This window comes from Lissotriton vulgaris, chromosome 2_1 (assembly GCF_964263255.1).
Source record: "Lissotriton vulgaris chromosome 2_1, aLisVul1.2, whole genome shotgun sequence".
In the NCBI taxonomy this organism is placed as follows: Eukaryota; Metazoa; Chordata; class Amphibia; order Caudata; family Salamandridae; genus Lissotriton; species Lissotriton vulgaris.
In genome coordinates, this window is record NC_141687.1 from 515,846,727 (window position 1) to 515,869,929 (window position 23,203).

A 23,203-nucleotide genomic window follows, 5' to 3' on the forward strand; every position below is an offset into this window, starting at 1 on the left:
AGTCTAGAACACAGGGTTAAGGATAACCCACCATAAGACGTCACCAGTGAGAGACGTAGTAACCCCAATAAGAGACCCATAGAAATGGGCAGAGCCAATAGACTTGAACCAATGGGTCAACAGGGTGATAAGAGACCCCAAGACGAGGGGGAAGGAGAGAGCGGGTGGGGCAAAAAACATGAAAGATTTCACACCACACAATTCAGGCTGAGGGCTGGAAAGAACACATGAAATATGAGCAAATCGCTCAATCCAGAGAATGGGCTGAGTAGCAATGAAAATAGATGAAGCATTCTGTGTCGGAATGAAAAGAAATGTCACTCCACCGAAGGACAAGCCATGATGCCATAGTGGGACCTTAATTTGGTCTTTACTATACTTATGTGTACCCCTTTAGAGTCCTTTCACAACTGCCCTCTACTCCTCCTGACCCTGAAGACTGTCTTTCTCATAGCAATAATCTCAGCACGTTCTGAACAGATTTTTGCAGCTAAGGAATCCTGTGCAGCACTACCTGATGTAGTGACTGTGTTGGGCTAAAATAAACAAGACAAACCAATCCTCTCCTTGTGTGTACTCTTTTATTTGTGCTTTTCTTCACAAGCGAGCAGAACACACAGTTTTAGCCCTATATAGCGCATAGAAACCTAAAGTGCCTATTGGGACAAAGTCAGCGTTTCAGGTCGACTGCGATGCAAACCCTGTGTGGCTACCCTTCGCTCTAGGTCTTGGTCAAAGTTTTTACTTTCTGACCTAAAAACTTTTCTGGAGCTTTTCTTCCTGTGGTCCCTAGAAGCTCTCAGCCAGTCTGGATTTGATGAGGGTTTGCCGACTTGCCTTGCGACGATACTCCTGGTCAAAATTGTGGAAGGTTCCAGTGGGACGAACTAGGGATCCAGGCCGGCTTGCGGTTGAAGATTGGTGTCTTGACTCTCACCGTTGTTCCCAGTCTGCTCTCTTACGTTCAGACGTAAAAACTTTTACTGAGTTTTTTCTTCAGGGGTCCCTTGCTGCTCTCCACCAGGCCGGCTTCGGTGAGGATTCACCAGCTTGGGTTTCCGCCATCTCACTGTCAAACTCTGGAAGTCAGACCTCCGGAGATTTTCAGCGAGACGAACCTGAACAGCAGGTTGAGTCGGTCCACTTATGGAGCTATTTCCCAAAGTTGCTCTAAAGTTGATCCAAACTTCTGGAACTTCTTGCTGAAGTTCCTTTGAGGGTCCCAAAAATTCCTGCCCAATTTATTTAAGGAAGCGCTTTACGTTTTACACACCAGCTAGACCGCTTCGTTCAGTCTCCCTGCTTCTAGCACACATTCCTCGCTTTCGTCTGCAGAGGATGGGTGGCAGCTCTCTTGCTTTTAGGGCTGTGTGAGCCTGGAGTGTGCTCTCATTTGCTCTTCGTAGCATTCAGGACCCCAGTCTCTTAAAAAAAAGAATGAAAACACTCCTTCATGTAAACAGTCTCTCTTCACTCCTCAAGGTTCGCGCCGAGACACTCTCTGTTTGCGCTATAATTTTGTTTTAAAAATTGTCTAAAACTTACTTCAAGGGTCTGGAAGCTCTAAGATGGTCCTTGAATGTTTGGGACTTCATTCCCACAATCCACTTGGACAAAACCCTTATGAATCCACTGGTAGCACTCCAGGCTTGGGATACTTGGTGGTGATAGTCCAGGTCAACTCTGTTACCCTGTAGCTTGCAGGGAGTCCACTGTTTATCCTTTGGAAGCAAGATAGGTCCACAAGGCTGTACTTCCAGATTGTACAGCAGGTTCAGTCAGTCAGAGTGCAGGGCGTGGTTGGTGCAGATCAAACATCTCAGCATGACCCCTTCTTCTTGTTTGAAGCAGCAGATCTGAGAGGCTCTGCCCCTCTTAGATACGTATTCCAAGTTCTCTGGGTAAAGCAGGTGGGCACTCCTGTCCAATGAGGTGCAGGGCAACACCCCATAGTATGACCATATCTTCCAAACTGTGGCACTGTAGTCTCCCAGAGTGAACCATTTCTCCAAAATTCAACATGGCTGATTTTGCAGCAGCTGGCTAAACACACCTTCAGATTGGTTAATCTCCATACTGCCCCCCCCCCTTGCATCTCCTCATTTCTTCCTTAATCCTGCCCTCTGGCTGGGTTCAAAGAATAGAGGTGTGAATGAAACTGGCCTCTCCTGCCTGTCTCCTCCTTCTATTGAAGATTACCCCCTGCTCTGGCATTCCTATGCCACAGAACCCTGCCCTCCCAGAATAGCTTTCTAACCCCAAGCAAGGCTATGTGACAGCCTTGCATATACAAAAAAGATAAAATGAATAATATACTAATCGTGAAAATCAGATAATAATTTTCTTAGTGTGTTTTAGATACATATTTATTATGGAACGCTAAGAAATTGGTCACCCGCCAGAACCATTTGTAGTTGATTTTGTAAGTGCCCTGGGTCTGAGGGACACGGGGCGACCCTATTACAGTTCATGTGTACAGGGCACAAGAATGACTTTGCAGGAGTGTGGAACTGTGCAGCACCTACTGGCGCACAGTGGTTTTTCTGAAAACGTTTTCCAGGTACAGTCGAGGCACATGGTGCATGGGAATATTCTAAAGCGAAGGAATCTGCAATTAGAGTATTCAGCCGAAAATGCATTACCGGAGGTAAGTAACTTGTTAATGTGAGTGCTTTAGTATCGACAAGACCAGATGTCGCATTATGTATGGGCTTACTGCCCCTGATTAGCCTGTGGTGCACCTTTAAATAGGTATGCTGTGCGCAAACAGGAAGAGTACAGCCTGTTACAGATAGTGTGCTACTGCCAAGGTAGCAGCGATGTAGCAGCTGCTTAGGGGCAGTTCATTAGTGAAAGGCAGACTGCTTGTTTCAAGCAACTTGTTTGTCTTTCCTTTTCAGGCAGCAACACAGCTTACATTACAAGGAGGGACATAGAACCACCTGCAGTGGGATGTAGTCTTTGATGGCTCACTCCTCTAGAGAGATGTCTGGAGGTTTCTATGGGACTGCCTTTGCAGGTGTCACCCTCAGGGGCACATTGACTTTGACTGCGCACCACCTCTTTGTGGTGCACAGTAATTTTGCCTTCTGACAGTTTCTTTGGCTTTGTGTACATATTCATAATATAGCACCAGTGTAGAGGCATGATGTTTCCCTTATTAGAATGGGACCCCGCCCTAGTTCTAATTAAGGGATGCCCCTTTAGAATCGGAATTACAGAATGGACTGCACAAACGTCTGAGGACCCTTCTGTAATACCTAAGTGCCCCAGGAGCACATTAAGCGGATGCTTTATGTATTACCGCCACAGAAATAAAACTACTAACCTCTTGTGCCCAAAGAAACATTTATAAGGTGCCACAATGATTCTCGTAGCAGTATTACCTCAGTTACCTGACGAAAAGTTAAAAAGAACATTCTTTAGTGGTAAATGACTGCTGCTAGAAGTGATGCACCTAGTGGTGGAAAAATAGTCCCTTGCCTGACAGTAGGGTAGTGTGTCCTGTTAGAATTATCCTTTGGGATGACCTTTCACACCAGCGCCAAACTACCCATTTTAGTCCTAGATGGCCAGCAATAAATACTGTTAGTCTTGATGTGATTGCTAGCACATTCCTTTTTTGTTTATTGCAATCCAGTGCCTGTTGTATTATGTTACCTCAGCTGGAAAATCCTAGTGGTATGTAGGGTGTGCTGCTTTTTCTTTTTACAGCATCTTTTTATTGATTTTTATTCAAGAGAATGCAAGGGTCATACCACAGTAATTGATACATGCATTTGTTACTTTGCCTACAAAATGTAATTGTAAATATTTATCAATACCCACACAGTACCCTCTATTCATAGACTTTGGTTTGATTTGTACACCACTGCTAGTAGAATCATTCATGTGTTAAAACGGTATCCCTACAGATCTCCTAACGGAATGAGTGCCATCCCTCTACTTGCTCTCAGGTTCCTAGGACATCCTGGGCTTCATAGATAGTTTTTTTTCTCTTAAACAGCCTAGATCCATTTCTGTCCTCCATGTTCCCGCAGAGGACCTTCTGATTGTCGACATTTAAAGCTATATCTCTGTTTTCTATCGCCAGTCCCAATCGTACAAGGGTTCTCTCCGCCAGTGTGAAACTTTCCTCTCCTATAATATTAAGTAAGGATATCTTGGGAGTTTGAGAAATGAGGCAGCCCAGGATCACTAGCCTCCCAGAAAGGGGGAAGAGCTGCCCATCTCCTTATCGTGTATAGGAATCCGCTTGACAGTGGAGACAAATAGTCTAAAGTTCTATTAATGCGCCATAGCCATGTTAGTTTGATAAATACAATGAATGTATTTGAAATGAATCAGGCTAAATCGCGCAGTGACAGCAGATGCACTATAGCCAATTAGGGCCATCTCCAATTGAAAGTCATCTAATCACCCAAGATCATGTTCCCATTTTGCCTTAAGTGCTGGGAAAGGAACTGTAATGTTAATTACTAAAGATTTATATGTAAGTGAAACACAATCCCACATTAGAAAGGGAGCCATAGTCGATTTTGCTTCGAGGGGATTATGATTGGTCATTGACGTTAGTAAAATATGGCAAAAGCGTATGTCAAACTTGCAGGTATCTACTAAACTGGTTTGCTCTAACCCAAAATCTTGTTGCAGGTCATCAAGTGTTTTAATTACAATCTCATCATTGATGTTTCGAAGAGAAGTATTGCCATGGGAGTACCAGCCACAAAACTGAAATTCGGGGCAAGAAATTACGATACTTAAGGGGTTTTCTTCTGTAAATTTCCTCTCCCATTAGGGATCTTTGAGCAATGTTTTCAAAATGTTCAGGGCATCCAAGGTTGACAAGAGAGCGTCTGCAGGTGACTTTCCCCTGTAAATATAATGAAGTGTGGATGAATCCCCATCTCCACTGTACTGGTATATAGGGTTGATCATTAGTGAGGCCGTAAATTTAATGAATGAAGAATAATAGTTGAGAAGCTCTATTGTAGCACATAATGGCAATCATTTTAATCCCCCCATTATATGTGATTTACAGCATTTAGTGAATGGCACATGGTGGGGTCCCCCTCTCTACGTAAATGGCATGAGGACTGATGTGAAAGTAGTTAGAGTTGTCTTTGGTATATAGTAGAGCTATTTCTGTATCATATAGATGAATTTGGGTTCTGCAACTTGTTTTGTTCGTGCTTTCTCTGAGATAGTGTATTCTGGCCCCACTTCTACCAGCTTTATTCTGGAGGGCAGTCTTGACAGTCCCTCTGCCAATACCACCTATTTATCTCTCTGTTGTTACTCTGACATTTCTCTCTTTGCTCTCCAACTAATAATTTTTCCTCAATTACAAATATAAGAAAAGGGAGTCATTTACTAATAATCACACCTCGTATTAATATACAAAATGTACTGGAAATGCAGTAATACATGCAGAGCACATGATTTTTTTTGGGGTGGTGCTTCTGAGGTTTCCCAAACCCTACTACCAAAAGTGTGAGTTCACAATAGGATCAAAAATCCAATGCGATATTTTATAACAAGGAAAACCATAGCACTCAATTGCGTAATGTTAAAAAAGTATGAGGTCCAAACAGTAAGGATTCCAGTTGAGAAGAGAGTTTTCTTTATTGTGAAGATGTGTAGGATCTATGATCCTCAGTACATTCATGTTTCACAAAATTCATATTCTTCAGTACTTGATATTGGATAACAGCCGACAAGTGTTTCATCACGTAGTCCCTTTTTCAAGGCTGTCGGAACATTTGTAATCCCAATATGTATAAGAAACAAAGCGATGTAATGAGAGAAGCAGAAAATAGTGACAGGCCCTTAGCAAGTTGCCCATACCTACCTGAAAAGTGAGTAAAAAGAGTACTGGATCCAAAGTAAAGGATTCTCCACTATAGGACTAGACTTGTACCTAAAGTATGTACATGTCTATAAGACGATGCGCCCTACAGAGAGGTGCCTATTGGAAATGTAACCAAACCGTATACCAGAAAAAAATGTACAGAGATGGCTGACCCCCTGTGCACGGATGAGTTTCAGAGCAAGGAAAACACTTATGTGCCATATATTTAAAATTGTGAAGAATTATTTATATTTATTTTTTTATTAAAAACATGCAGTATTCCATAGTGTAAACTCAATATAGTCTCCTGGCCCATCTTGGATGACCACAAACAAGTCGTAGCTGCTATATTGTTCTGTTTCAGAAAGCAGCACTTATGGAATAATCATGTGTTGCTAATAATACGTGGAGCTAATAATGGGAAAGATAAAAAAAAAAGGAGAAAAATAGGTCTCATTAATACGGAGACAAATGCCCGTAGATTGTCAAGTTACCAAGTTTATAATATCTCCTATGTGCTCGCGGAATAAGAACTGAAACTCACTTGTGGACTGCAAAGAACAATAAAGTGTGGCAAAAAATGCGTAATCTAGTGTGCACAGCAAAACTTTTTAGATAAGTCAGAAACAATTCCAATGTGTTGGGAACAACTGGTAAAAAAGAGAGATTAAGAGTATGAAAGATTATAAAACGAAGTGTAGAATTCATGTCCGTGATGGTGAGATAACTTTAAGTGTCATGTGGCAATTTAGGACATACATTAAGCCGAAATAGCAATGTAGTTTCAGTTCCAAAACATATCTGAAGTGCAACTCAAATATTCTTGTCATCCCCAATAAAGATTATGGCTGTAGATGATGATGACTTGGAGGCTAACAACCTCCCTACATTCTTACAATAGAGATGCTGGCCTGTACCTGGACTTAAAAATGCTTGGTTTGGGTACATCTCCAGAAGTGGTCATTCCTGATCCCTTAGGTCTTTCCTGGAATTATCTTTACTCACTTTGGTACGAAAACCAGCAGAAGTGTTGAATTAACATTTTGACAGAAATGTTTTCAGCACCTCTGTTGAGGCTGCAGCTTTGGAATTTTCCAACTGGATTCAGAATTCTTGTTATTTCCATACTCTCGAGCTTAGGTGTATTACTAGGTGCCTTCACAAACACGCCCCCTGGTTCAGTGTGGACCTGAGGGATGCAAAGTTCTGCTGGATTAAGAACTGTGGTATGGAGTAATAGGAGGTATTTAAAGGGCTCATGAGGAACTATGTAGTGTTAAATCCACATTCAAATTCTTGGAGGAATTATTCAGCTTTAAGAGAGTGACCCAGGGCCTGTGTTCCTTCCCAGGGATGTGTGACTCTCTAAATTACATCTTTATTGTCAAAATTAAGCAAATTAAGGAAGTGTTACTGTAAACTATTTCCTCTCTCAGATGAATACAACAGATGAGAACAGGAACACTTATCCCCTTGTCTGATTTTGCACACTACAAGAATACAACCTCATCTCACTCATGAATAAGGTCCAATCTACGTCCCCTATGGATCCTTGCCCTCCGGCTTCCATGGTGACATTGTCGGAAGTGAGCCACTACTCTGGCTACTGAACAATCCATTGTCCCTCTAGCCGTTCCAGTTATATCACTAGTCATCCCACTTCTAAAAAAGCCCGGAGATAACCCTAACGTAATGAAGAATTTCTAATCAAGACTTCTAGCGGACGATTCCTCAACTTTTGATTATTCACTGTATCTGGAAACTTATGAGCAGGCCCTCTGTGCTGTCATGTGGTGCTGTGCGTCTCCACACTGGTGCCTTCCTCTCTAGAAATGTTGTGTGGGGCCCATATAGAAGTTGCCCCAGCTCGCAAACACCAGTTCCTTTCTTTCCACACCATGACCTGGATGTGGCGCTCCCGTCCTGTATCTCGGAGACATTTATTTCTAAATTTCTTCAGTGTACAAGTAGTGTCACTCCATAAAATGACAGGTTTCAAGCCCTGTAGGGACTGTCATAAACCGATTTCCGTTACTGATCCCCACCAGGTATGCCTGTGGTGTCTGGGGTCAGCCATAATATCAAGGCCTGCAGCGACTACACACCAATGAACTTGAAGGCCATCAGAGATTGCAAAATGCAGCTTTATGTCGGCAAACACAAAATGACTCCTCATCCAAAGCTTGGTCCTATTCCAGCTCCTGGACTAGCTGGAGCCGCTAAATAGGCTGGCCTTCATTGTAGTCAAAATCCTTAGGCAAGTCGAAAAAGAAACATAAGAATTCTAAATGGGATTACGCTCCCTCAATCCATTTGCGTTCATTTGAGCAGGAGCAGCACCACTCATCTCGATCTTGCTCCTGAACTCGACTGACTTCAGAGCTGATACCCCAACTACAACAGCCACAATCTGAATTTCGAGGCTAAAAGCCACTCATTGTCAGATCACAGAGTTCTGTGCAGCCCTACTATGGCTCTTTGGATCCTTATTGACTCCCTCTGATGCGCCTTTAGGCTAAGCCTAGAGGCCTTCCATCTGGAGTACCACCAGCGGGTTTGACCTTGGCGCCAGTTGGACCACCCAAGCCCATCTTACTTCTGGCTTCAGTTTTGACCTGCCTTCCACTACCTACTCCGGCCCGGGTACTTTGACGCTGATGCCGACTATGTTGACGCTGGAGGATAGAACCCAATAGTTCTTTACGACACTGAGTCAGTGACCTTTGGATCTTGACTGAAGACGTGCCTGATTCCACCCAAGGCGCCACTACCCCCACTTGATTTATCACCTCCACTGGGGGTTCCCTTTTTGAAATGAACTTTGACAATGACTATGACCTAGTTGATGAGTTTGTTCAACCCTACCAGGATGATAATTGGTGCGAGAACTTACAGGAGGCTAGTAGTCTTGATACCTCCCTGGAAACAGGTTTGCATTCATACCCTGGTCCAGCCACAGAGGTTCTGCTTCCTACTCTATAGTAATGTGCAGAGTGGCCAAAGTGCTTAACCTCCAGCTCCTCATCTTGGAGGTTAAAATGTATTGACAGAGGTCCGCTAAACGGGACAAACATCTTCTGAGCCTTCTTCCATTTAATGAGGCAGGGACTGTTATCTTTTTGGGGGCTTGGGCCAAGCCTTTTTCTGGCCACCCCAGTCAATAGATAAATTGCCTTGTATCACCTCCCTGCTACAGGCGACCCTGCTTTTCTCTCGCAGCACCCTTCACCCAAGAACCTAGTGGTGCAAGTCTCCATGAGTTAATCATATCCCAACACATTTCATACCACTTCCCCTGAAAGGGAATGGAAGCGGGTGGAAAGGGTTAGGAACATGTATTTTCTTCCACCAGTCTGCCCTCCCATCTGTTAATTCCAGCTGCTTTTTAAAATACCACTCCCATTCCCTTTGTGATTTGTTGGCAAAAGTCCTCACTGGAGTGTCCGAAAACTTTTTACCTGTTCTCGCTCAGTCAATTCAAGATGGTTGTGATGTGGCCAATTTCACAATTAGTTTTGGGCTGGACACCATAGATTCCATCGGGTAGGTCATAGCCTCCAGTGATGTTATTATTCAATGTCCAGTCCTCCCTTATTGACATTCCCTTTGATGGGACTTGCCTGTTCGGGACAAGGCTGAGTCCCCCCTCGAGCATTGTAAGGGGAGCAAGGCTATTACTTGCTCTCAGAGCCTTTCCTCCCCACCTCACCAACTGCAACAGTCCCACCACTCCTTTTACAGATTTGGCCAAGAAGCCGCCTACCGCCAGCCTGTCCACCCTCTACAAGGAACCACCGATGTACCCACCACCCCTGCAGCTGAGGTACCCACCACCCTTGCAGCCAGGGTCAATGGGCCGACCATTCTACCTCTCCCCCTGCAACCTAACCTGCTAAACCTCTTTAGCATGCCCTTACAGGACCAAAGCCAAGATGGAGGCAGAATCCACCAGTTCTTCATAGATTGGCAGTCAATAACTTCAGACAGGTGGGTTCTACTGATCGTCCGCAGCTGTTACGCCATACGCTTCCTTTCTTCACCTCCGTACCTACTACCATCTACCCAATGACTGTTGCAGTACTATGTCTCCATTTTCTTCTATGAGATGAAAGCTCTTTTGGACAAAGAGGCTATCAAGAGGGTCTAACAGCTTAATTATGAGGCTGTGCTGTCAAACCGAGTCAGCACGATCTCGGAGTGTATAAATCACATAAAGACAGCGTATTGCAATATAGTGGTTGATACTAAGTGCATAAGAAAAAACCAACACAGCTTGGACAATTCAAAATTGGACAACAAATCCAAAGCAATTAGCAAAGGGTTCCCATCAAATTGACTCAATGATCAGTCCTATCATTTGGCCAAACCCTGGTGCATGTCAGGCTGGTCCCCTGATCATTAGGACATCAAACACCGCACCATTAGTTGCTAGTTAAGGATTTGGACAACCAACGTAAACAAACTGTCTGTGATGGCTGATCTTTGATGGTAAGTTAAACAACAGTGCTACAGAAAAATTGTGACTTTAAAATACGATGGAGTGTCCACCTAGTGATAACTTTATTCTGCAGACAAGACACGCCTCCTAATTAAAAACCAGAACAGTGCAAAAGAAAGACAGTCAGCAAATATCTGCCTAATAGAGGTCCAACATGTTTCTGCCTATTGGGTATTGAATCCCTCGGCATTCGTCAGGGCCTATGTTCTTATAATAGTTGCACTCATAGTAGTGAAAACAAAGAAAACACCACCGTCACCAAAGAGAAATATATACAATATGATCAAATAAGGTTGAATACGGTACGACCTGTAACAACCAACGACATTACCCCTCCATATCAATTTGGAAATATGAATTCTGTGGAGGAAAATGTTATAGACATTAATTATAAATTAGCTGTGTCATTCACTTATGCATTGTGTATCACCAAAATTAACTTTTTATAGAAAATATTAATTTATTAATGCTCACCCTTCTTGGTAGGGGAAGGACCTCACCTCACCTGGACCGTGCTCAGGGTATACGAGGCCCCGCACTATAGATATAGGAAGTAAAACAGAAATAGAGCACCATCAAGCAAGGTAAATAAAGCTTATTGTGATGCCCAACCTCATTTCTGTAGGACAAATCCCCTATATCTAAGGCCAACATGTGAGAGAATTCAACCCACAAACTCTGTGTGCCCACCCTTAGGAGTCTCAAACCACTGCAGACACCAATCTATTCTCATCCAGATTGATAACCTAATCATAGTGGGATAACTAATAGGCTGCAAACTCTACTCTTTATATATCATTGAATGTGAATAAAATATTCATACATCGGTACAAACTGGCTATCACCTACATTGAACACCTAAGGACTCACCTATCCGTCGGTACCTCAAGCTTCCATCTGAGACTTAGGGGAGGCACCGACTGGTAGGTTGTCTCATCATTCATAGTTTCCAAGGAGGTGTGTTTGTATGGTATCCCTCCATCAAAAATACTCTCAAGTAACATTGTACTGTGCTACTAAGTTGAGAATAATATCCCAAAGGCTCACTCTCCCTATCAGTTAGAACCACGAGAGAATATACTGTGGGACATACTCAATTCATATGTTACAAGATGTAACTCGAAGCGCACTACTTTGTGCTCGAAAAAAAACGCGAAAAGCGCGAAAGAACGTGAGAGCTCGCATTAGGAACTACTGGATGACATCATTTCTTCCATCTTTGTAGTCCTCTTAGCCTGAGTACGCCCAGTTAAACAGTTGGTAGTAGCTGGGGATAAGAACCAGGTACGGGTCTTTAAACTTTATATCCCTGCGACCCTCTTTAAATTGTTTTGTTGTTGTTTGCTATCTAGAGGGTGCCTGCACAAGACATAGATCCTGGTTGTTATTCCCGCTACTTTATGGAGCAAAAGAAAGATGGAGGCCAGCTGCCTATTTTAGACCTCCGCTCCCTCAATGTCTTCCTCCAGAAAGAAAAATTCAAAATGCTCACCTTAGCCCTAGTCGTGTATGTCTTCGACCCTGTACAGTGCATGGTGGTTTTGAACCTCCAGAGGACGCCTATATACCCATTGAGGCAGCTCACTTGTGCTACTGCAGTTTATGGTGGGACAGGAGCATTTTCAGTTTGTGGTGCTCCCCTTTGATCACTTTCTTGAACACCCGCCCCGCGGGTGTTCAAGAAAGTGAAGGGGCTGCTCATCTTCAGAGGTCAACAGTGCCAGTGCTCCCTACTTCAATGACTTGCTCGTGAAGGTGGAAGTGGCAGTTATCAGCCACCTCCAGACTATGGCAACCCTCCTGTCATATTTGGGGTTCACTATCAATGTACTAAAGTCACTCCTGACTCCTTCTTGGATGCTCCCTTTCATTAGGGACATTCTGGACATCAGTCCAGTTTCATGCCTTTTCCCCAGGACATTCTGGCTATAATCCTGATATTTTAGCCTCGGTCCTGGATTTCAGGGAGGTCAACTCTGAGGCTACTTGGGCTGATGGCCTCTGGCATCCTGTTGGTCTAGCATGCCAGGTGCCATATGTGTACTTTGCAGTGGAATCTGAAGTCCGAATGAGCCCAACATCAAGGGGACCTCTCCAATCCTGTTCAGTTTCCGAAGGAGACTACAAAAGATACAAAGTGGTGGCTGCTGGACCAAGACTGGGTCAGCGGCAGACCCCTCTCCATTCCCTTCCCGAATCTGACAGTAGTGACCTGTGCATCACTTCTGAGTTGGGGCGCCTACTTAGGAGAGGTGGAGATCAGAGGCCTCTGGTCTTCACCGGATTGCCGGCTCAATATCAACCTGCTTTAGCTGACGACCATCCGTGTTGCATTGAAAGCCTTCCTGCCCTCCATCGAAGAAGCTGGTGCAGGTGCTCACGAACAACAACACTTACATAGGGTTGTACAACAAGCGGGGTGGGCTCACAGGCACTGTGCCAGGAGGCTTTGTGCTTCTAGAAAGGACTGGACTGCCAGTGAATGTTCCTGGTGGTGAACCTAATTACAGGATCTTTGATTGCCATGGGGAAGAAGCTCAGTTGTTTGTGCTGGGCGGATCCTGCGTGGTAGGTACACCTGAGGTGGTGCACGGTCTCTTCCTCAAATGGGGAGACCCTAGGCTGGAAATGTTTGCCACCGCCAAGATCATGCAGTGTGAGCACTTCTGCACGTTGGAATTTCCAAGACATCTCTTGCTCGGAGATGCATGCTGGAACAATGGACTCCTGTATGCCTTTCCGCTGATACCACTCCTGCCCGAGTTCTCAAGAAAATCAGGCGGACCAAGCCCAAGTCATACTAGCAGCTCTCGATTGAACACAGAGAGTATGGTATCCAGAACTCCTGGGGCTGAGCATCTGTTGTTTGATCAAGCCGCCTCCCTGCGAGGACCTACTGTCGCAGCAACATGGCAAGATTTTGCACCCGGGCCTTTGCAATCTCCAGATTCATGCTTGGAGATTGAGTGGTGACAGCTGACCATCTTTGACTGTACTTGGGAGGTGGTTGATGTCATTTTGGCAGCCGGTATTCCTTGATGAAAATGGTATACATCTGTTATTGGGACAAATGTGTGGTTTGGTGCGACATACAACACATTGACCCCCTCCAGGCCAAGTTATTTGGCGTTCTTTGTTTGTTTTGTCTCTTGCCTGGCAAGGCTGTGCTTTGGGTACGTTTAAAGGTTATCTTTCGGCCTTCTTGCGGTTGCCAGGTCAGTCCCCCTTGTTTAAGGTACCAGTTGTGATGCTGTTTTTGAAAGGGCACCAACATATGTTTCCCCCTTCTCCATTTGAGATGCCCCAATGCTACCTCAATTTGGTCATTATTTATTGATGTGCATTTCGTTCCAGACACTTCACAGCTAGCTATTATGGCACCGCTGTGTTTCTCGTAGCCATCACTTCATCATTGCTGGTCAGTGAGCTACAATCTCTGTGTTGATCCACCATACTTAACTTTCTTTCCTGACAAACTGGTTGTGCATACTCAGGCATCCTGCATGCCTAAAGTTTTGACGCCATTTCACGTTAGCCAAACCATCACCTTTTGGCATCCAGTGCTCCTACACCCCACTCTAAGGAGAGACTCCATTGTTTAGACCCCAAGAGACCACTGGGTTTTACATAGATCTTACCAATGAACAGTGGGTGGAAAATCTGCTCTTTGTGGGGTTTTCTGGAGCGAGAAAACAGACAAAGCTGTGCAGAAGATACAGTTCGGTGCATCTCTGCTGCATCATGCTCTGCATTAAGTTCTGCAATGCATTGACTAAAAATCAGCTTCCGTAAGAACTGAATGCTCATTCTACCAGGGCCAAAGCGGCTACCACAGCGTTAGCATGCAGAGTCTCTGTCCTAGACATATGCCAGGCATCTAAGTGGGCTTCCCTTCATAGGTTCACTAAGCATTATTGTCTGGATAGCCAGGTTCTCCTAGAGGGGTTCTTTAATCACTGGGTCCTGCAGCAATTTCTGGCTTAAGTTTATTCATGGACCCACCTCTAATACATACTGCTTTGGTATGCATTGAAAAGGTGAGGAATTTGCAGCTAGACGTAGCTATCATAAAAACAGGTTACTTGCCTTCAGTAACGCTCTTCCTGGTAGAGATGCTATCTAGCCGCAGATTCCTCCATAGCCTCCCTTCCTTCCTATTCTGTGATTGAACTTTACTGATTGATAAAATCCCATGTCTAGGAATCTGCACTCTGCTCACAAACAATTCCCGCTTGGGAGTCTGCATCTGGTGGCGCGGACCGGCTCCAAAACAAATGATGTCAGCATGCAGGGGTGGTGCCTACATAGGCCATGCAAGTCATTTCCAGAGCAGAATGGTGTCAGTGCAGTGATGCATATCGCCACCTGACCACTTGCTGAGGTACTACTGAAAAGTTTCTGGATCCAGTCTGATGACTGGAAAATATTCAAAAGGTGAGGAATCTGTGGCTAGACCCTACCAGAAAGTGCATTACTGAAGGTAAGTAACCTGTTCATTAAACGTTTTAACAAGTCATTGTAACATTCACAGGATCTATTGATATGTGCAGATATAAGTACAATGATTTATTTTGTTATCATTGTTGCTACTCATGTGTATTCAAGTGCCATTAAATTATGACAAATATTTGCCATTCAGTTATCAAGACATTTCTAGTAGCACCTACCTACTGTTGACTATGATCACTCACCGTTTATAAGCCCTGTTTATTTTTGTTCTTCACTTAGCATCAAAAGAAAAGTGTCCGGTTAAGGATGTTGAAGGTGTGCTATCTGAGACTATTGCACTTTGCCAAAGGACATCGCACAGTTTAAACCTGCAACAACGAGAGGTATGAACTTTTTGTTAGCTAAATTGATAAATAGAACTTTCACCAGCATATCCCAATTTTCCTTAGTCTTGTGTGAGCTATTCTTGCTTGGGAAGACAACAGGTGCTTTATTTGCACAATCTAAAGGGAAAATACTTTAGACGCCTCACACATGTATGGGTTTTAGGCCACTGATATCACCAAATAAATGTTTCTAATGAGGTGTTTTCGAAGTATAAATCTTCTCAACTCACAGTGAACAATACAGGCTCGCCCAGAAACTTCAGACCCTGACATCATATTTGAATGCTGTACATCCACTACCAAGGTTTAAAAGTCCACGGCCCTCTGTATTGCTTCTGGTCTACTGATTGAGTGTGTATGCCCTGTCAGCCATATTTTGGGTATATTATCATGTGCACACTCTTAATATGCTGATGAGATGTTACTGAGGGCCACTTCTGTACACAGACAAGATCCAAGTCACTAAGCTTTTGCTGCACACCATGCATACAGCTCTTTCATTTGAGGCCTTAACCAGTATATCTCAACTTTTATGCAATTGCAGAAGGGTTTGTTTTGGCACTCCTGGGACCCACAATGTGTTAGCCGCCATCTATCTTTTTCCTAGCAAGTAACCGACCTGTGTTTTCAGCCATCTTATCAGTTTGAGTTAGTACTCTTAGGGGCTACCTCCTCCTCCTCTTTTAAGGAATCGGCGGTGACCTGCCCCATGCAGGATCAGATCACCGAGAACCCTCTTGAAAGATTCGAAGATGAATACCCTAACTCTTGGGTTATCTTCTCTTCTTTGCTTATTTTAACTTCATGAACTGATCTAAACACATATATTTATAGCTGCAGGTATATCTCACATGTCTAAACACTGTGTTTCACATTACCCATCCGTATGGTACTGAGCCCCCTGCCTTGTTGCCTTGAGACGGAATAGAATAAGTGAGAACAGATGATATAGATACTCTTGCAAATATCTATGGACTATTTCACTTTCCTGGAAGAATGGCACACATTTACCCACAGCTCCTCCCCGCCCTTCCCAGCAATATGTAGGATTCTCAGCACATGGACCACCATGTGGCACCTAAGGTGCTGCTATTTCAATACTGTCGTCGACAATTTTTATCATTACGTGGGACTATGTCCTTAAGCTAGTCCTCTCTTTTAGATATGGTATTTCTGTACGAGGGCATAGCAAACTTGAATTTCACTGTCAACAGCACCACTTCCACAAATCGCCTACTCTTACTTGGGATCAATTTCACATAACGCAATAGAGTCGTTAATGGCTACAACTCAAACTGGGTCCCCATCGTGAGTGATATGATTTGAACAATCTCTCTCCAGGAGGCAGAGATTGGGGCAAGACAAGGTGAGGGGTAAAAACCCCACATGGGCCTCTTACCATCATGGGCAGTTAAGGGATATAGATAGTTCTATTCTGTGTTGTTTCTCTTAAACAGCTTAAAGTGGAGTATAACTTATGCTTGTGATTGATGGAGACCGTTCTGCTTTGTGTGGAATAGTTTGCCTACTTTGCCTTCGCCAGCTCTTCTTCTACCTCGTCGCAGGTCCATCTGCCTATGACCTTAGGCACAGAAGCCAGGGTATAAAGCTTAGATATCTATTTTGTGAAATCTGCTGGCTTGATTGAGTTAGCAGCACAAATCCAGGTGGTTTCTCTGGAAACACTGGTATCTTTTCCCGCACTGTATTTCCTAGGTGGAAATTAGTGAATATGTCTAAGGGGATTAAATAGCTGCTATGTGATACATTTCACCTCGGGCATAAATGTCCAAAACCTGCCATGCTACCTTAGAGTCTGTAACACTCTGTTCTGTAGTGAGTGGGGGAAGTAGGTTACAGGCCGGTGAATATAAGAACGAGTGTCTGGATTGTGAGTTACTTTCTTTCCCTGCTCAAATTGTTGTTTCTTTTTTTAATTTTTTTTTTATTTATATATTCACAGCGAAAACATGTATACAAAATAAAGAGAAGTCCATTACACTTCATAACCTTAAAAAGAATAAGTCAGCACAGAACATCATACAAAAAAGGAAGAAATACAGTCTTTCCCCTACACATTTCATCATTTTAACAATTATCAATCCTCATAATAATTACGGAAAGCCCCCCAAATTTTTAAGCCCAATTGTCTTTTCCTAGAACCCCTAACTGAGAAAAGCCCCCATTCCAATTTAAATAGACTGTACATTTTATCTCGCCATTGTTGAAATACAGGTGGTTTTTCCTGCAACCACTCAGTAGCTATACACAAGCGTGCTACCGTCATTGAGAAAAAAATAAAATGGCGATGTTGATATAATACATACAATTTTCCCCAGTAGCATCATAGCAGATGTGATAACTAAAGGCATTTTAATAACCAATGACAAAAACTTTTCAATTTCTGCGATAAAGCTTTGAAGTTTAACACAACCCAAAAAAATATGTATACTATCCGCGTCGTCATTCCCACAGCGATAATGCTTTAAAGTATTGATTAGTGCATTTAAAGTTTGGAAATGGCTTTTTAACCCCTTCCATGCTCATGACAAGGTCAGCTCGTCATGGGTGTTACCTGCGTTGTGCGTTTGATGAGCTGACCTTGTCATGATCAATGGTGATTGAAAGTATGCAGCACAGGACGGGAAAACCCAATAGCAGCCAAGTTGTTAAAATAACTGCAATGGGGAACATTTCTTACTATACACCCTTCAAAGCCTATAGGCTTTTACCAGGTTTTTTTCAGATGATATGTCACAAAAGTGGAAGAGGAAGGGGGCGAGATGGTTGGGTGATTTGTATATGGATAATGGGATTTGTAAATCATTTGACGAAGTAATGGCTCAGTTTGCTTTTCCTAGAACCTAGTTCTTCAAATTTCCTCAAATACGTGATTTTTTAGCTCGCCTTAAGGTGGTTATGCAAACAAACATGGTGGTTGAAGGGGTTAGAAGACAGGTAATTGGAGTTTTACATCAAATGTTACTTTTGGGAAGAAAAGACGACCTCGATAAAGTCAGGTTGAAGTGGGTTACTGCACTAGGAGATTCGGAAATTGGAGTAGAGGATATGCTTATGTTGGTGAGAGAATCATTAATGTCTGCAAATTTAAAAGCTCCATTTTTTAAGACCTTGTTTGACTTATATTATACTCCGGTGCGAAGGCAAAAATGGGGGGGTGGGTACGAGGGCAAATGTTATCGCTGTGTTGTTTCTACCGCAGTCACTTTCTTTCTAGGTTTTGGCAGTCCGCGTGGCAACAGTGATTCAAGGGGGAGTGTTGCCCCTCTGTTCTCTGTCTGAGATAAAATATAGGAGTCGTCTGTCCAGGTGGTACCAGTACGTAGCATAGTGGCTCTGAGCTCCCAAATAATAGAGTTCTAAGTTGGGTGTCTCAAACCCTCCTCTTTCATGTGGCAGCGTCATGACTTAACACATTGCTCATGCCTTTTTACCTGCCCAAGCAAGTCTTTTCAGCAATGATCGGAGTATGGGGATCTTTGTCAGTAGATAAAAACATTTAGGAAGGATTATCAACTTTGAGTGCCACTCAACTGATCATTAAGCGAGGAAGCTTGAGACCGATCTTGATCGGATGTGTCAGACGCTCAACCGCAGGATTGTAGTTTAGCTATATCAAAGCTTGGTTATCTGGTTGCAGTACCCTCTCCCCCCGCCCCCTGATTCTTCACCCATTTAATCAGGTATTTAGATTGTACTTGTGCGTTTGCACGGGAAAGGGACCAGAACAGCTCTGTTTTATTCCGATTCTTCTAAATTCTTGAGAAGCTCCCAAATCTAATCGCTTTTCTCATGGGGTAGAGGATTTCCACTTATTTGTGAATGAACAGCAGAATGTTGTCAAAATACTTGGAGAGGAGTAGATGACCCTTTCCGAAATGTAAGCCTCTGTGGGAGTGGCGTTCCTACAAACAAAAGTACAGGGGCAAGAGGGGACAATCTTTCCTTGTGTCTCTGCCCGATAGGAATGGGTCAGATGTCAGACCAATTATCTGCACATTAGCCATTGCCTTATTGTAGAGGAAAGACGTTGTGTTCAAGAGCCGGTCTCCAATGCCAAACATACACAGCGTGGCATTTAAAAAAGGGCCACTCTAAAGAGTCACAAAGGCCCTTTCCGCGTTTCAAATAATGGCTGCTACCACTAACCCAAGATTTAAATGATTTAATATCATGAATACTGAGCGTCAATTGGCTGGCGTACATCTGTGCGTCATAAACCAAGACGAAACCGGGGAGGCAGTGCCTTTCATAAGGAGGGATACATAATTCACTGCTGCGCTTGCTAGAAACCTATTGTCAAAGTTGAATAACAACAGTGGACGGAATGATGCCTAGTTGGTGGGATGTTTACTGGTTTAGGTAGCACTGTAATTATAGCCTTGTTGCATGTGTAGGGTATTTCGCCGTCCCTCATGGCATCTGTGAATACTTCTAAGTATGTTCCTATCAGCTTTGCAAAATTCAGCTGGAAATCTGTCTGATCCGAGTGCCTTCCTGCCCGCTAATTTATCAGTGGCTGTTGTACTCTGTTCAAGAGTGATTGGTTCATTTAAGAATTGTCTGTGGCAATTCTATAACAACGCTATTGCTATCTCGCCAGGTTAGTTCTCTCTAGCAGGTGGGGTCACAGTCACTCCTGGCCTATATAGCTGTTCATGATATTTCACACATTTTTCAGCAATCAACTCACTGGTTAGTGGTTCTCATCACCTTTTCCTGTGAGTTGCATTACATAACTACAGAATCTGTCTCTTTAGTGGCTAAGACCGCTTTCTTCCAGGATGCTTGCCTTCCCCATACTGTCTCGCACATTCACATTTTCTAAGGACTGCAACTTCCATGTCGGCCTGCTCTCCGTATCTGTGTTAATTTCTTTGAGTTATCCGGTATGAATCATCTCTGAGACTCTACTCTATTTTTTTCAGTTTTGCTTTCTGTTTTTCAAGTTATGTGTGTATGTCCGTGTCCCTAAGGATGCCAGAGAGCTTAGCGATCATTACACTTCATACGCTTTGAAGGTTTCCCATAGAGTGACATTACAGAGCCTAAATTGTCCTGGAAAAATTTGGTTATATCGCTGCGTAGCTCTTCACAGAATAGAAAGTCCAACAATGACTCTGTAGCTTGGGTGACTTAACCTAGAGCAGGGTTTAATTCTGGTAATCTTCACTGGAGAGTATTCTCAGAGTATTTTAGGAGTGTAATCTAGCCGCAGATTACTTTTCTTAGACTATTCCCCAGAGTAGATCCAGAAAATCTTGAGCAGTACCTCTGCATGCCACTAGATGGTGCCGGATGGCTCCACTTCAGTGCCGTAGGCTTCGTCCACGGCAAACTTTAGGTGCGCTGTGCTTATATAGGTGCTACCCCAGCACACTGTCCGCAGTTCCTCTCTTTCTGCGCCAGCAGCACGGATCCAGAAGAGCTTCCTTGGTAATTTTTTACCACCTTTTTCAACTCTTTAATGCTTTATTGCTTCCAGTGTGCTATAGGAATGTCAACTATAACGCCCATGTGTTTTAAACCTTGTGGAGCCTGTGGACTGCCCCATACCTTGTTTGCTTGTGCTGCGAGGAACCAAACTATGACTCTATTGCCTGTCCCAACTGCCACACCATGAATCCAATAGCGATTTCGGAGCAGTCAATGATGCCCCTGGTGGCTTGACATTGGATGACCCTCCACCACCAAATCTCTGTCAGAAGGAAGGTCTTGGGCCTGCTCTCAGAGTCATTCCTGTTGGTTGTCGTCGCTGCTGAATTAGTCATCGGCTAAGTCGCTCAAATACAAGAAGGCCAAGAAGTTGAAACACTCTTTGACTTATGTGTGCAGGTCCAGGTCAATGGACGATGCGTGGGAACAACGCCTTGGTCCCGCTCCTGCCATTAACCTGCGGAGCCTGATCCTGGGTCCGCTCCGCACCTTCCGGAATTTCCTGAAGCCAATAGAACTCAGCCTTTCCATCCAACGCCATGTGGTGCCGCTTTATCGGATCCAGTTCCTTCACCACTCTGCCTCAACCCAGCACTTCAATACACAGCTCCTAGACGATGCTGTGGATGGGGCCGCCTCCACCGCCGCCACCTCTGGCTCCAGATATGGATCGCAGCCCGACGCCAGCTGCTAGATGAGATCTCCACAAGGGCCCAGTGTCTGGTAGAAGAGGAAGCATTAAGGGCCCATCTCCATGATATCTTTGAAATAGATTCTGACCCGATTGAGCCTATTCCTTGCGGAGACCTTAATCAAAATCCTATGGAATTTAAAGGGCTATCCTCTGCCAGTGACTTAGATACTTCACTGGAACTAGCTGTTGACTTTCCCACTGGACCACCAATGCCTGAGGTAGTGTCTCTTCAAAAGTGATGTTAAAGGCTGCAAAGGTCTTGATCTCCAATTGGCCACCACAAAGAATACGGCCAACATTGTGACAGAAATTCTCCTAGTCTAGCCCTGTTGGACCCTATTGTGGCGGCGTGGGAGAAACTTTCTTCCACCCTAGTGGTCAGCCAAATTGTAGGTTGACCTTATGGACAAGCTCCTGGTGATCCTGCATTCCTCTTTGCCCATCCATTGCAGAGTATTGTCCCTCAGGCCCAATACTGTGGAATGCAATCTGAAGGCAATCTTCCAACAGCCCCATCTGACAGCGAATCCAGCCTCCTTGATGCTTTCTGCAGGCAGTATGTCTCTGAAGTCTGGTAATGCTAACCTACTTTTAGCAAGATAAAACCATGCTTTGTGGGATATGGCCCAAAGGATCCTCCCCCATGTGCCAGCCAATATGAAGGAGCATGTTCAAGATCTCATTGCTGATGGTCAAAATGCTTCCTGCCGTATCATTAAATCATTCCTTTACATGGCGGATTCGGTTTGAAAGAGTCTTCCTTTCGTTCACAGCAGTAGCAACCGACACTTCCGCAACAGCCTAATCCCCTCGTCAGGCAATACAAAGGACATAACCAAGGAAAAGGCGGCGGATCCACTTTGAACCTTCTTCCTTTTCCTCCTCCCCGGGATTATCCAGGAAAGCTGGTCTAGTTTGCTTCTCCAACCCCACACGAAGCCTGTGGTAGTGTGAGTGTCCCAATTTCTTCAGCCTGGAAGGCCATTTATTCGGACCGATGGCTTCTTCAAATCATAGAAAAGGGCTACAACTTTTCCTTCTCTTCCTTCAGGTTCTGCCACCATCTCACCTCCTCCCTCGTCTCCACCTTCAGATCATTTGGCCATTCTTCAGCAGGAGGTAACTGCTCTCCTTCTCAAAGGAGCGGTGAAGGTAATGCCAGAACACGAAAGGGGCCCGGGATGTTACGCACATTACTTCCTGATGCCTAAGAAGGACTGCAGTCTACGTCCAATCATGGACCTCAGGGGCCTGAACTTCTCTCTCAAAAAGGAGACATTCAGGTTGCTATACGAGAATAACAAGGGCCCCCTGGTTGAGAAATGGTATAATGGTATAATTCCTAAATGACAATATAGGAGGAAAGGTTGCAAAAAAAGGAAGACGTACAAGAATACATTGTAAAAGCCTGCTTCCGATTTTAACCCCTTAAGCGCGGCCGTCGGCCAACGGTCGTCGCATGCACTATCTTGGTAGTGCTGCGAAGGTAGTGCTGCGCACGTCCGTTGGCCGACGCGGCCCCAACCGTTATTCGAACGTTCAGCACTGGGCGCTGAACGTTCGACGCTCTAAACGGGTTAATACACATTCATATTACAATCGTAAATCATACATGTTTAATTTCAAAAAAATTAATAATTGTTATACAATGAAAATTAAAAACCAATAATGTCCTAAACAAATGAACAAGAATTCAGTTTAAAAACATGTAATTTAAAAGGAGTGGCAATTAATACAATCAACATGTGTTTCGGCGTTACACAAACGCCTTCTTCAGGAGCCACAGATAATTCTTTCAGAAGAAAAGAATATTCAATAAGGCAACTGTGGAATATTTGCTCATATGGATCTCAATAAATCGTATTCCT

At 44.0% G+C, this 23,203-nt stretch overlaps 1 protein-coding gene across 1 annotated transcript in view; it reads left to right on the top strand.

The window, feature by feature from the left end:
* VPS8 (VPS8 subunit of CORVET complex) overlaps window positions 1–23,203 on the top strand; it is a 1,704,823-nt gene that overhangs the window by 1,090,322 nt on the left and 591,298 nt on the right. Inside the window, exon 38 of the mRNA XM_086955430.1 lies at window positions 15,078–15,181. Coding sequence (XP_086811556.1) covers window positions 15,078–15,181 — 104 coding nt within the window. The remainder of the gene's footprint in view (window positions 1–15,077; window positions 15,182–23,203) is intronic.